Consider the following 16,306-nt stretch of genomic DNA (forward strand, 5'->3'; position numbering starts at 1 on the left):
CCAACAGGGATCATGGGGGAACGCTTTTTCGATTGCATGGTCCGGCATCTTTGCCTACACTATTCTTTCCATTCCTCTGATCCCAAGGGTTCTCAGGAAGATGAGAACAGAACCATGCAGGCTGATAGTCATTGCTCCAGCATGGCCATGCCCGCACTGGTATACAGAACTGTTTCTCTTATCGCAGGTTCCGCATCTTCAACTTCCAGTAATTCCCAATCTCCTGACAATGGACCAAGGTCAGATTCTTCACCCAGATCTCAAGAGCTTACACGGCATGGCTCCTGAACACAATGAGTTCCATCATCTGAACATCTCTAGTGAATGTAGTGAGGTTTTAGCCAAGGGAAGGGCAGAAAGTACCAACAGGACTTACCTTCTCAAATGGAAACGCTTCTGCATTTGGTGTTATCAAAAGAATATACATCCACTATCTTCCTCTCCGGAACAGATCTTACCTTACCTCCTTCAGCTAACAAAACCGGGCTTGGCCCATAGCTCGATAAAGGTCCATTTAGCGTCCATTTCCAGATATAGGAGATCACTTTCTTCCCCATCTCTATGGTCATCTAGAGTTGTAAAAGAATTCCTCAAAGGACTGTTTCGAATGTTCCCTCCAGTAAGATCTCCACCTCCGTTATGGCAATTGAACATGATTCTTTCACAGCTGATGAAACCCCCATTCCAACCAATTCACACAGCGGATATAAAATTTCTGTCTTGGAAGTTAGCCTGGCTCCTTGCATTGACATCTGCCAGAAGGGTTAGTAAAATTCAAGCCTTCGTGATAGAGGAACCCCTTTTATAGTTCAAAACGGATGGAGTTCTGCTACGCACAAATCCGAAATTCATTCCCAAGGTTCCCTCGGATTTCCACCTGAACAAACCGGTAGTGCTTAAGACTTTCTTCCTGAATCCACGGACATCAGCAGAGAGAGCTCTGCCTTCTCTGGATGTCAAGCGTTGCTTGAAATTTTACCTGCATTACACGCAAACTTTTCATAAGACATCTCAATTATTTGTCACATTTAGTGCACCACAGAAAGGTTTCCCACTTTCTAAACAGAGTATATCGAGATGGATTGCAAATGCCATAAAGTTTTGTCACCAAAAAGCAGGCAGACAGCTATCTGCAAGAGTTTGAGCACACTCCACGAGGGCAGTATCGACATCAGTGGCTTTGTTTGCGGGTATGTCCCTTCCAGATATTTGCAGAGCTGCAACGTGGAAGAATAGGCACATATTCACCAGATACTATTGCCTGGACTCACCAAGTTGAAATGACACAGCGGTGGGTCAAGCAGTACTCGTCATATGTTTCGCTAAGGTGAACCACCCCTGTCTACCCTCTTGCCTCTTATTTTGTATCACATTTACTTGTATTAACTGTTTGCCGTTAGGCATGAGGTTTTACTGTTAATGATGATTTGCTTGTTTGATGGCCACTTACGTTTATTATTATTATGCATTTTGTTAATTTCTAATGACTATGGTAAATGTGCTACCAACAGCTTGCTAATCTGATTCAAGCATGTGAATCTATGAAAGTTTCAATACTGGAGTAAGAAACAAGTTACTTACCTGTAACTATAGTTCTTTTTCCATAATGACCATGATAGGTTCCTTATCAGATTGCGAAGGATCCCTTGATCTTTTGAAGATATTTTTGAAGCCTTAAATGCTCACTCTCTGAGTCTGATACAGGGTCAGACCTACTTTTAAGCTTTTGAAGCCAAATTAAGAGACGTCCTTCTCGATCCCTCAAAGTTTTATTTGAAAAAGTATGGCAATTTTTGGAGTCTGTAGCCTTGTGGGAAGGGTACAGACAATAAATGCAGTCCTTCTGAGGATCCTCTACATAAAGCATTTTCTTCAGGCAAGTGGCACATTATCTAAAGAGAGCCTTTTTTTAGATCTTTCAGCCATGGTTCAGTTAAATTAAACCAACAAATAGGTAAATCCAGTCTATAAAAGTCAATAAAATAATGTTAGAGTACTTTCCTGACAGGATATCTTTGGAAAAGTCCTTTGAAGAGAAAAACTGAGCAGAGCTCGGAGGAGACTCCCTTAGCACAACCTGCGGTAGAAAAGCTGAGGTGCTGACCTTTCCCTCTGGAGGGTTCTACAGGTTGAGTGATGCTGATTGGCTGAGGCAGAACTTTGGTTCTTTTTCCATAATGACCATGATAGGCTGTTAAACTGAAGAGGCCTAGGCCTTTCCTAGTTTATACCTATCAGGATCCTATTATTTATGTTGTGTGCAACACTACTACTACTACTATTTCATATTACCGGGGGCTCCTTTTGTGACGAAGGGGAATCATTCAAACATGTGAATCTATGAAAGCTTCCAATACTGGAGAACTATAGTTACAGGTAAGTAACTTGTTTCTTTTGGAAGAAAAAGAAAGTCATTGTTAACGCTATTTCAAGGAATAATACAATAAAGTCAGCGGGTGTTCCGAATTTTTTTCTATTTTCCCAAACTGTCTTCATCACCTGAGGTTCATCTTTCTGAGGGATATTTGTGTACAGTGATGGAACATCCATTCTCACTAGGATCTGATCTTGAGGCTTAAAAGGGTGCCCTTCTATCTGTCTAATAATGTCCATGGTATCTCTAATGTAGGCCTTAGTTTATTCTGCAAATGGTTTGATAAATGCATCAATGTATTTGCACAGGGGTTCCAAATCTGAACCACACCCTGATGCGATAGGACATTAATGTGCTTTTGTACATGTTTATGTCTTTTTTTTGCAATGAGTAAATGGTTCGTGTGCATGGGATCTTTTATTTTAGAAAGGCATATTCATGTTCACCTAGATGGGAAACAACCTTTACAACGCAGTCATTACATCGCAATACCTTTACATAGCAGTCATTACATCGCAACATCCTTTACATCGCATGTCATACAACGCAGCCATTACATTGCATGTCACTACAACGCATGTCATTACCACGCAGGCATTACATCGCAAGTCATTACAACGCATATCATTACAACGCATAGTACCCTTACACTATCTGACACTTACCCCACTGTGGCACTCACTGGAGTTAGAATAGTAATTTTTACCCCTACACTATTAAACACTTACCCTACTGTTGCACTCACTGGAGTTAGAATAGTAATTATTATCCCTATACTATCCAACACTTACCTTAAATGCAATGTAATGGTATGCATTGTAATGGTATGCATTGTAAAGGTATAATGTGATGTAATGGAATGCGTTGTAAAGGTAGTTTCTGAAAATGCGATGTAATGGCATGCTATGTAAAAGAATGCATTGTAAAGGATGTTGCAATGTAAAAACGGTGTTGTATAGGCATGCATTGTAAATGCATGCGTTGTAACATAATACATTCACTTAGATATCTTTCAGACAAACCCATGTCCATTTGGGAGTTATTGAGACAGCAAACCTCTTGTGTTGGATTGCTTGCAAACTTTGTGTAATGCTCTTGCACACTCAGTTAAGACAAAATCGCCTGCCTGTAGTCGTCAACATCCTGGATAACAATATCCCCTCCCTTGTCAGCAGGCTTAATCACTATGGTCTTATTGATTCTATTCGAGTTCAGAGCCAAGGTCTCTTCTTTCTTGATGTTGTATTTCACGTAAAGTTGTTACTAAGTATTTAAAAAACCTCTCAGTACAACTTGCTCGAATGCTAGAACGTTACGAGACATCATATGTGAAGGAGGTGTGAATAAGGATGGAGGTCTGAGCCCAGTAGCATCCCATTTAGCCTCAAAAAGGATATTCTTAAAATAATGTATCAGCCAAATCTTCCTAGAGAATTGATGACGTTTTATAATGATGTTGAATTTAATGGGAAGAGTTGTAGGGGCAAAAGAGGCCCTTGGTCAGTAGTTCATGTTCAGATGACCTTATTTTCTATTTAGAAAGATTGATGATGGGATTATCCCTGTCCATGACCATTGAGGGCGCTACCAGCTGTGAGTCTGACCTCAGGTCTGACTCTCTCCATGTTTGTTCTACTGATAGAATCTTCTCCTCTGACTTCTACCTCTCCCTCTCCCCTGGCCTCTTTACCGATCCCTGTTATTGTTCTTCCTCCATGTCCCTCCCCCTAAAAAAGTATTACCTTGGTTGAAATCAGTATTTTCTCGGGCTGGCAGGTATGAGGAAATACTAGTGTCAGGCTGTTCCTTGTCTGCCTCAAAACCACTTGATAGAGAGGACTTTGAAAATGTGGTGTAATTCCTTTGGGAATGTCTCTCTCTGCATGTATGGTGACCTTCCTAGTGTTTGATCCCAAAAGAACATCTCTTTAAGTACAGTAATGATTACATTAGCTATGGCCAGTGAATGCATAAACTACGCCTTAGATGATTCACCCAAGTTTTGTAATGTTATAGATGATAAATAGCATAACACTAACACCCAAGGGTCTCGTTGCTGGGCAAATAAGGGAAAGTGCTGTAAATAAGATAGCTAATATGTAAAGATACAATGTTGTTCTGTTTGGCCTTCTTACTTTAGTTGCAATCAAGATAGTTCGAGACTACACTGTGAACTTCATTAAACACGAGAGAATGTTGAGAAAAATGCCTTGAAGAAAAACAAATATGTCAAAGTCTTAATAAAATAAAAGTGAATGTTTTTATACAGATCCCATAGCTCCAACAGTAACACAAAAGGCCCGTTTTAAAATCAAGGATGCAAAGTGCCACTTACGGCCACGCAACAAGGAGCAAGTCAAAGATGACAACAAACAGGCTTCCATAGGTAGGTGACTTATCCCCCATTTTTAAAGTAGCAGAAGCATTTTAAAGTGCTCCATTGTGATTTTTATTTTGTAAACTTAGTGTGAAAATGAGGATGGCATTTTTGGTGTTAAACATTCAGTGCAAAAACGTATTAGCCAGCCCTTTTGGCTTTGCCAATGTATTTTCCATTATTCTGGCCCGCCTTTTTGAATGCCCTGTCTACTGTAGTTAGCCTAAATGCAAACAGTAGTATCCGATGGTCCCCGTTTATCATATTCTTTCCCCTCTTATCTGGAGGTAGCTAAATACCACTTTCTTAAGCGCTATTTTCTGAGCAATTAGCTGCTACTTCAGCCAATCTCTGTAGTTCACAATCCCAGTTTTACCCCATCCTTGACTTCTATTGTCATTAAATGAGTACCGCCCTCGGACAGTGCCACTTGCTATGTAAGGGTTCGCTTCACTCCGCCTTTAGACTGCAGATGCGTTCATGATGTAAAACAAAGCTCTTCATTCCTCGCAAACTGATATCTGAAGACCTTATCCTCTTAAACACCGACTTGCAGTGACGCTATTGTCTAATTTCCCCAAAGAACACCGATAGCTTTTTACTCAGGTTCCATGACTCTTATGATTTTATACATGATGCCTGAGCATTTATAATTATAATGCCTGCGTTTATAATTATAAACTATATATCAAATTACACCTACACTTACCTAGGTATTTATAAACTTTTGGTCTTTCTTCATAATTGCACCTGTGTGGGAATCATTCTCACCATTTGTATGCTTTTTTGGAAAAAATACTATTAACTACATATTACAGCCTTGAAAAAGCTCCAGGCATGCGAGCAATTGGGCAGGGGAAACATGTGTTGTCTGTACAATTTGCAGTATTTTGTTGAATTACAAATTGAAACTGAACACAGTGAACTACCGAACACAAGCATTTACTTTTTACACAATAAACCTTTGTGGGAGATGTATGTTTATTGATTACTTTCCGACTGTGTTTTTTTCTGAATTTACATTCCATGTATTTCTGCATACTAATATATGGGCTCGAGGGCCCTACCTATGAATCAACGGGAATGCATCCAGATATCAACCAGACAACTCAATTGGCTCAAAATGGCTATTTAGTTGGATATTAAGGCTTCAGAGTTCTTCCTTTAGGCTCGTGTATGCTCTAGTGATCACAGTTTCGCCACAAGATCAGAAATTGTCTCATTTATCTTAGCGAGAAACATATATATTCAGAAGTCACAGATGGTGGTATGAACCTTTTTATGTCTGCTGTTGGGCGGTTTGGGTCAGTCTCCTTTATATGTTGTTAATTTGAACAAATAGTACTCAGGAGTGGTACATGAGTTTACATTTACTTAAGCGTGGGTGATAGGCAAAAGTTTAGTCTATCTCCTGGATTGCCAACATTACTGCTTTATCTCCCATAATTCATTTACTTGTGGCTGCTTCCAGCACATGAACCTATCTCCCCCAAATACAGATTCTTGTTTTCCTGATCCTGAAGCAGATCCTTGTGGGATCCAATCAGTAAACCTTGTGACCCTGTAGCTCAGCTAGAAGCCAAATCTGCAGTACTGTTGTGGTGTAGTTCCTATATTCCCAATAGGCTCTGCGCATTGGAATAATATATCCTGTAGATTAGACGTAGGACTGAGGTCGACTAGGTCTCTACCGAATATACTAAACTTAATTGTGTGTGCCAGCTAGCTCAGAGGTCACTAGAAACGTTCTCGAATTCACAAGAAGGGATTAGTCTCTGACAACCGCATAAAAATGACAACTTTGTTTCCCCAAGATAAAATGTATCTTCTGAGTCGTGGAGACAATACATAGATATTTCACTCAGTCAATCGTGCATGCTTCGTTTCACTTGAGGTGCAGAGAAATAGATAGACGGGCATTTAAAAAGATTTATTGAACAGTCTTCTTTCTCAAGCATAAGAAGTGGACTGCTACAATCGTAACACAGTTTGTAAAATATAACGCGTACAGTATAAATAGTAGAATGAAATATTACTGTAAGAGCTTTGTATGGTTCCTAAACCATATAAAAATACATACATAAATAACAGAGGCTAAAAGTACTCAACTGGTGCTTCTAAAATACGCCTACCTAACCTAAGCTTAGTACTAGGGAAGAAGTAAGTGAGGTGTAGCATAAATGTAGTATTCTTTTGCCAAGAATCTGCCCAAGATTTCTCTAAGAGTCTAATCAGCTCCGTACCTTAGTTTAGAATGGAGAAGGCTGGTCTCGGGACTCGATTTCCCCACAACCCGCAAGGGTAGCTTGGAAACACTGAAGCTGGATTTCTCGGCAGGAGAAAAGACAGCGTCTCTCTCAGTGCGTCTGCTGGAGGGTCGCCTTCCTTCGGCACTTGCTGTAACAGGCTGTGTCGGGCAAGTAGATAATCGAACTGCTCCAAACCACCGTGTGTTTGCTTGGGCAAGTGTGGGCATATTTATACCTTGAAGGTGCCTGGTTTGCGTATGGTTGGACATAATAACGTCATCAAAGAGTCTCAGTTCTTTGAAAACTCCATGAGTTCTTGGATAAATCAGTGCTCAAGCTAGGGGAAGTCCCTGACTGCTGAAGGCGGGTTTTTCCAAGAATTTGTTGTGGATTTTCTGAACTAGTGGAAGTAGCCCTGCCGTATTTGGACTGCATGAGCTATGCCTAAATATGGTTATGATTTCTATGCCTATATAAGGATATAGTGATTTATACCTATATAAGGGCATCAATCGGGAAACTTACAATAGGGTCCTAAAATGATATATATCACCCACTCCACGCTATTATGTTCATCTAAGAGTAAATACTAAAACATATAATCTAGAGCATGTGTTTACAACCCCCCAAAATATCATATAAAATGCATTTGAAACGGTTGCACACGAAAAAATTAGCATTTTGTATAGTACACATTTAAAGCAAATGACTTCATTGTACGCATATGAAACGATATCAGCAATGCTAACTGATTGAATCACGAAAATTACATTTATGAAATGGCTCTTAGTTACAGAAGGAAAAAAAGTCGAGACCATCCCATAGCACAATATACATACTGCTTTTTGTTTGTGGATTAGGCTAATATTGTTTCTTAGGAAGTGTTCAAGGAATTCTTGTTCTCTAAGAATAGTTCTACTTTAAGCAGATTACTTAGTGCCAAAGTTCAGTCTGTTTGGGAAAAAAATTCAAATCAAATTGTAATAAGTAGAGTTCTAAACATGGAAGCTTTTATCTTGAAAAAGTGAAGGTCGAATTTCAGAGTTCGTAAGAACGCAGTGTGCTTAATTTCAAAAGTTATTCTCGGTGTCAGGAGAAAACATTAAGTTATGAAGGCTGGCAAAGAAATCGTCTACCACAGTAGATGAAAGTTTGACTACTTCATTAAAAAGGTAAATTGTGCACAGATGCGAAGCATCGCCGTCAGCGTCAGCCGCGTTAGCAATGTTCATATCAGATGGTACCTGTGCCTGTTGATCCGCGTATCTCACCTCCAGATGGATTTGCTCGTGAGATCTCAATGAATGCCGTCGTCAGGATTGGTAGCCGTTGGGGGCAACACAACATGTGAGCCGTTACCGGACCCAGTAATGCATCAGCATCCGTTGGCGCAACCGATGGTAGTGTTAGACAGACATCTCACACGCATTCCTCTCCACAAAGCAGGCATTGTAGAACAGGTAAGATGCAAGTCAACGCCGTCTCCTTGTCGTGCTTCAACATCCTGCGCATGCTACGTAAGATCTTCCGATGGATACCCACCGAGACCAGGAAGACGGTCACCCAGGCCCTCGTCACCAGCCGTCTGGACTACGGCAACTCCCTTAACGCCGGAACCACCGCCAAACTCCAGAAGAGACTCCAGCGGATCCAGAACACCTCAGCTCGACTCATCCTGGACATCCCCCGCCGCAGCCACATCTCCGGACACCTGAGAGACCTGCACTGGCTCCCGGTCAACAAGAGAATCACCTTCCGGCTCCTCACCCACGCACACAAAGCCCTACACAACCAAGGCCCAGGATACCTCAACAGCCGCCTCAACTTCTACGCTCCCAAACGCCAGCTTTGATCGACCAGCCACGCCCTCGCCGCCGTCCCCCGCATCCGAAGAGCCACCACAGGAGGAAGGTCCTTCTCCTACCTGGCCGCCAAGACTTGGAACTCCCTTCCGACCCATCTCCGCCTGACCCAAGACCACCTCGCCTTCAGGAAGCAGCTCAACACCTGGCTGTTCGAACAGTAGCGGACCGCCCCCCCCACAGCGCCTTGAGACCCTCCGGGTGAGTAGTGCGCTATACAAATGCTTTGATTGATTGATTGATTGATCTTTCCAGATTGGTCTGAATGACAGGAACCATGTGGTATTCAGATCTCTCAAACGAGCCAAGCCAAGGATCTGCGTTATTCTGTCACGGTACCTCATCGCCTGTAGCACATGCTCCATGCCGGCTTGGGTATCGTTGGTGGCCGGATTTGCCATAACGGAGCAGTAGGAATAAAAAAAAGATCCCTGCTACAAGTCCCAAAATGAGAGCCAGGCCGCCGAACACAGAGTGGACAAAGTTAGGAAAAAGGCCCGGGACTGCTTCAAAGGGTGCTAACAGTCCCGAAAAAATTGTCTTAAATACATGTGCAATACCGCTGGTATCAGACATGTTAAAGGTACGACCTAACATGTCTGCGAAATGTACTGGGCAGTTTGTTGATAATAATGAACGTATCTCTGCAGAGGACCTTGCACCTTGCAGATCATACGTCTCTCTGGACAAGGTCAGTGGCACAGTTTTTTGCAAAAGAATGGCTTTCATTCTGCTTAAAGTATCAATTCGTATAGAAGAGATGTTCAGTGAAGGCCATAGTGGCGACTCCCAGTCTGTCTTTTTTTTTATTTTTTATATATATTTTAATTGATTATAACACAAGAGTAAAAATGTACATATCGGGTGTCATTTGGCGAAACAAGTTACAGTAGGGAACGGGCAAAGAAGTCGAGGAAATACACTACAGTTATAGCCATCTGAGAAATATCAATACCAGCTTAGAACTAGGGCAAAATAAACAACACAGATAACCGTAGGCCAACATTATCAGAACCCGCCCACCAAGGAGACAGGATATATAGATTAAACACTCGACACCCAGATACGAAAAACAAAAGGCTCAGGAGAATATGCCACATCTCTTGGGGAAAAGGGAATAGACAGGTCATAGAACAAAATAAAGGAAACATTAATAAAAAAACACAACCCCCACCCTGCACCCCTGCAGATGGCTACGACCTAACCCCACTAGCAGCGTGCCTGTCGCCCCCTAAACTACACCCCAAGGAAGGGAAAAGATGGAGGAGGAGACATGTTACAAAACGATACGGGCTCCCGGACTCCCCTCCCCCCGCCAAAGGCAGACGTCCCCTACCGTGGTATTAAGCGAATCATAGCAGACTAATAAGCAAACCGATAGGGGAGCCACCGACAGAGAAAGGACCGTCCCGCCCAGTCCCCGGCACCACAGAGGCAGCAAATCTCTTGTCGAACAAAACCGTTACACCAAACCCAGACAATCAGAATCCCATCTGGCCCTCACTCCCACAGATACAACCCAGCAGAGCCAAAAGAAAGTCACTGTACCGAAGTCAAACTGTCAAATTCAGCCCTGGCCCTTACGATCCATAGTACACACCCCATCCAATAGGACCAATATAGTAGCAAAAGAGTCAAAGCGTTGATGAAAAAGGAGATCAATATAGCCTGGAAGGGTCAAAAAGGTTAAGTTTCGAAGTCTGTCAGAGACACGAAAGTCAGTCCAAAAGGTATCAGCGGAGGTATCCAAAAGAGAAGAAAGAAGTGAGTCCTGTGCGGGCGATAACTTTGGAGATCTTGCTAGTCGTTCGGGGGTTCCGGTAACGTACCGTTGTAGTTGTGTGGATACAATTGGCTCCAGTGTCTGATTATGTTCGGGGTCCTCCTCTCGAGGTAGAACAAGCTTCCCGGGGGTCATCGTATGTTGCAGGTCTGACAAAAGGCTGGAGTCCGGTCCCAAACAAACAGTCTCGATACTTGCAGCCAAATTGTGGAGAGCGGTCTCCATTTTCAGGCGAAGAGCCCCGATGGCGGCCATTACGGTCCCCAGGGTCGGTCCACACGGCGTCCGATCCATCTCCGCGTAAGCGATAATAAAGCAGATCTTCAGCCTCGGAGACCGGCTACTCCGGGGAAACCAAAAGGCGCGGAGAGGACGGAAGTGACTGGTGACTCATAGGCTTGGCACTCTTTACACCGCTGCCAAGAGCAGGGGCCCCACCCGCGGACCCCGAGGCTGCAGCAGGGTCCCGGGACCTTGGCAACCACGTCTCGTCGCCGTCGTCTAGTATTCGCCAGGACCAAGACCACCACCAGGATCGAGAATATGTGCCACTCTGATGAGACCGGACTCCGCCGGGTACCCGCTGCCGATGTTGTTCAACTGAAACCCGGCTGGGTCAGTACTCGAGGCCCCGGCTCAAACACTGGAGTAGGCCCGAAAATGAAAGACGGTGTAACTCCGTCAAGAAAGGTGATAAAAACTCCGGGATTGCCCCCCGGGCTCAGCAACGATTCAGACACACAGGAGTCTGGCGGGAGGTCAGGATAAAGTTCAGGATAAGTCCGCCAGCGACGGAGGTCGACGGAGCCGGGAGCTTATGCGGCCATCTTGGTTGCTTGCGTAGCTCCTCCTCCTCCCAGTCTGTCTTGGTTGTAGGAAACAATACTTACATACAACAAGTGACCCTGGCTGACACAGTAACGAGATAGCTTATTCCTGCCATCATTCCACAACAGCTGTGATCATTTAACATAACGTAGCTGCCATTGGAAAGCTGCCTGAAAATTGGATCTATCACCGCTGTGGGCGAACCCTGCAGGTGGCAAGAAAGGTTATTGGAAGAACCTTCGCAGGCTCCGTGTAAATTAATACCTTGACACAATAGTGTACCGCTTAGTGAGTTTTCACAATTTTTACCACTAAGAAATACTTCCTTTCTCCCACTGCAACATTTGTGTGTGTATGGTAAATCCCAGGTCGACTTAATGTATTCTTTACCCAACCTTTCATACAGGCCTGCTGGTATGTGTTTTAATCAATACTGCAACTGGAAAGTCGTCACTGGTATCGTGATGGTGCCATGTATTATCCATTCAACTAATGGTTTCTCAGAAACGGTCAGTTGCAATCTCCAGTTTTTCAATGCTCAGCACCGTATAGTCTGCTCCCCTCTGTGCCAACGAGATTTGTTTATCTGTAAGGTTGAATACAGTAAACAGTGACGTAGTGTTGATTAAACGCCAGGGCACATAGACAGAATGAAGGTTTTGCAACGTCCAGCCTAGTAGCATTATAGAACGTAATTGAGACTGGCCATGTTGTAGCATTAGCAAGTCCTGTTCCATTATGTCTATGGCAGATGATACAATGGTGTCCAAAGAGTAAATTCTGAACGACAGAGTTGTTAACCCATTGTCAACTACAGAGAGTGATTTCGCTAGATTATTACAATCAATTTCTCGTATTCTTTCAGCTGTTTCCATTTGCGTGACTTTCCAAGCTTCATTGTAAGAAGCATATATACCGGCGAATATGAAACGTTTATGACGTGGATTACGAGGACCTAGTAAGAATTCTCGTAATACAACGTCATCTTTAAGCAAAGAAAAGTATTGTTTTATGTCTGGAAGTATAGATCTCTATAGCTACTCAAGGCATAGTTTTCCTACACTATAAATTATTAGTATCCCTGGATGTTGTCTTTGGATATATCTTGGATCTGGCCGAGTTACTGTGAACCTTTGTGTCTTGTTCAGGAATCCAGCTTGACAGTTATTCGTGTCTGTGGGGCGATACAAAAGGGGATGATGGACGGAGCGTTTGAGCAAATCAAACACTCACCCCCAGTCAACTGATCTGGGTTTAATCCATCACCATTCTTTAGCCCACTCAGCCACCCCATTTCAGACATGGCTATATGCAAATCAGTCTGACCCTGTGACTCGTGGGAACAGTCCAGCCCGAACTGCCAAGCCATGTCTTCCATGGACCGGAAACAAGCATCCTAGGACCGGTTTCGGATTCATAATCCTCATCAGCCAGGCTATCTTGAATCCAGTGGCCAAGTGAGCAAGGGACTCACGTCTGAGCATACCCTGCCACACTTAGGGCGAACAAAGCGATACAAAAGGGGATGATGGACGGAGCGTTTGAGCCAGATTAACCATTTTTTCTATTCAGGATTTGTTCTGTTGTAAAATATAATTTACGTCTACCTCCTCATCTGAAGTTAAATTACTATCAGGTGTGGCTTTAAGTATGGACGGTTTGTTTAAATCTTTTATCTTAGCAATGCCAAGACAAGATGTCTGTTGAACAGTGTCATTTAGGAACATCATTTGTTCTGGGATGATGCAGGCTCTGAACAATGCTTCTAAACCTTGTACCTGCCAGTCTTTTGTGCCCCAAACAGTTTTTGTCTCACTGTTGTCTTTCCAAAAGTCAAAGCCTAAGGTGGACAATTGAGCATAAAAGGCAGCAGAATAAATTTGTTTAGTATTTGTCAACATACTTTTCATGCCTGTCTTATTCACATTTTTAAAGTAAAAACTTTCTGGGTTTGTAACATTAAAACCTGTGAAATATGGACATTTTCTAAGAAACGTTTTAGAACTACCTTTTGGAGGTGTTGGACAATGTTCCCATTGATTATAAGTTAAAACATTTCTAGGGTTTGCAGATTTATGCAAGTAATGATGGCCAAAATGATTAAAAAATACATTTCTTCATAATTTGATGAACCTTCTAAGTATTCATTTTTTGTATATTTTGCTGACATTTCTAAGTCTGCCATCATGTTATTAACAGTCTCAAAGTCCCAATCATCAGAAAATGTGCTAGGTGAGACGAAATCACTCAAGGAAACCTTAAATTGACTCGGAATCTTTAGCAGCTCAACAGGGCCATAAATGTCATAATCAGTTGTGTCCCATGCTATTCCACCAGGTAGTGGGACCCCTGTGATGTTCACTGATGACAGGTCTCGTTGTTCACAATGAGAGGATTTGTGTGGCTTCAGGAGCAAGTTGATGTTCTTACTTGCTGTGTCCATTTTAATGTGCTTTCCATCTATCAGCTTTCCCAAACTTAACACAAGAATGAGCCATAGCAGGAGATAAAGTACACCTAACACAATCCAAAGTTCAACCCATGGTGAAACCAGATATGTATTTGTAAGCTCTGGACCAAGTTCCTTTATTTTTTCCTTGAAAGATTTGTTTGCTGGCGTAGTTTCAGGTTCACTGGGATCCTCAGAAAAGTTATCGAAGTTGATAAAATAGCCAGAGGCAGTTCTGTCAATTGTTGGTATTGCATCCGAATTCTTTGAAACCGCTGGAGTTGCCTGTTCCCTTGACATATTTGTATAGTCAGATGCTACATCATTGTAGATGGGAGTTTCTCGACAAACTGTTATTTGTGTTTCAAGAGGCACAAGTTCCATGGCTTTGTTGCATAGTCCTTATTTTCTCACTGCAGGTTTATCAAAGGTGATACGTCTTTTAGTTTGAACCTCTTGGATTGTAGCAAGATTTGGTCGTCTGCTACATCTTGGGAGTCCATTGGGCCTACTACTTATTATCGGCCACATGGTGTGCTTTTACCAGGTCAATTGACACAGACCGGTTCTCCTTTTTACCAGCAAGGGGTGGCAGTAGTACTGTTCTTGATCTTTGGATTGCTAGTACAGGTACTGGTTTTCTGTATGAAGGCCCAAATTCCTTCTTGTCCACTATCTTCTCCCTGACCAGATCCCCAATCTTTGGAATACAGACAGGTCTTGCTGGGACAGGTGGTTTTTCTTCAGTGGTCATTTGTTTTTTGCTGGTATTGCTTAGACTTCTTCTTTTAAGTCCTATAACAGCCAAACGATCTTTGATATCAAAGGGTTTTTGTTCTACCACTGAAGTGTGGCGATCGAGATCTTCGACCAACATTCTAGTACCAAAAAGGATTTCATATGGAGTGATTCCACCCAGAGAATTTCTTGGCAGGTTATTAAGACTACGTTGGACATTTATTAGATGTTTGACCCACCCATCACCCGAACCTAATACCCTAGTTGGTATAGATTGCTATATGTCCCGTTTTTTTCTCTCCACAACCGAATTTCCCTCGGGATGGAATGGACCCGAAAATTGCAATGCAACGCCCAAACTGGCCATGGCCTCCTTGTAAGCCCTAGAGCTAAACGCAAGACCCTGGTCAGAATGTAGCGTACCGATTGTGTAAGTGCCGATAAAGACTCGCAAATCTTTTATAACAGTTCGAGCGTCAGCTGAGCGCTGGGGCCACATCCAAATGAATCATGTCTTAATATTTGTGAGACTGCCTCAGTCTATTCGGACGTCCGCATGTAGATAGCCTTATGCTGTCTAACAGTGGTGTCTGTACTGGGCTGGCTACTCTGTATGCAGGAATCTGGTGGTGTAACAGTCATCGCAATTAATTCCGAATTCGTATACTTGAGCTTTCATCCCTGGCCACCAGTACATCTCTTCTAATTCTAGTAGAGATTTAGAGATCCCTTGATGTATCAGACCCTCTCCCATATGTGCTTCGAAAATGAGAACACCTCTCCTGTTCCTGTTTGGAATTACCCTATCCCCCACTTCAGGTATTCGAGCAAAAGGAACAGAGTTTGCATCAATTATGTATTTATATTCGAGTGGATAGTTTAGAGGTAACGCGGCTCCACTGCCAATGCTCTTTGCATTGACAGCGAGTATGGTTTCACCGTCTATCGTTGATTTCGAACGATTGATTGTAGCTACGGAAGCCGTTTGCACAGCTGCATTCGCTGCTGCATCAGCCAATGAATTCCCTGCAAGTGAACGCCATCACGTTGATGGTTCAGTGTATGAATCACGTGAGTCTTTTGTAGTTCTTTCTGCAAAAGAACTACTTGTTCCCAAAGCTTTTTATGCTTGATCGTGCCACCTTTTGTATTTTTAAAACCAATTTGAACCCAGGTCTGCAGATATTCATTGTAATTCCTGACGCAGTTATACGAATCGCACACTATGAGTGTGGGGAATTCGCGATCGGTATTTTCAAGCGCCATCTTGAATGCCTGTAGTTCAGCTCGCTGAGCTGTACAGTCTCCGAGAGATTTCAATTTTGGGACCATAGGTCTGAATTTACCATTGTGCCAGCGACCATTAACAATCGTGCATGCAGCACTGTAAGCTTGTTTGCCCCCAATCGCGGGCTGTGCTGATCCGTCTGTTTATATTATACAGCTGTAATGTTCTAGAGGTAGAATTTCAGTAGGCAGAGGACATTCTTGTTCGTATTGGAGAAATTATTGTGTCTTCAAGTAAGGGTCAAAAACGTATTCAACGTCTGTTGCACCAAGAGAATTAACCCATTGTATCCATCTCTGATATAAAGCTTTTTCTATTTGGAATGCTTGCCTTCGTCACTGCCTCTAAGGCAGGTACA

General features: G+C 42.8%; 1 protein-coding gene across 4 annotated transcripts in view; it reads left to right on the forward strand.

Annotated features, from left to right (window-relative positions):
* The window catches only part of SCUBE1 (signal peptide, CUB domain and EGF like domain containing 1), a 2,199,864-nt gene that overhangs the window by 1,593,490 nt on the left and 590,068 nt on the right, over positions 1-16,306 (forward strand). For all 4 annotated transcript variants that reach the window (XM_078673869.1, XM_078673871.1, XM_078673868.1 and 1 more), the window contains one exon: positions 4,644-4,760. In XM_078673869.1, the coding sequence (XP_078529995.1) occupies positions 4,644-4,760 (117 nt within the window). The remainder of the gene's footprint in view (positions 1-4,643; positions 4,761-16,306) is intronic.

Source organism: Lissotriton helveticus, chromosome 1_1 (genome assembly GCF_964261635.1).
Source record: "Lissotriton helveticus chromosome 1_1, aLisHel1.1, whole genome shotgun sequence".
Classification (NCBI taxonomy): Eukaryota; Metazoa; Chordata; class Amphibia; order Caudata; family Salamandridae; genus Lissotriton; species Lissotriton helveticus.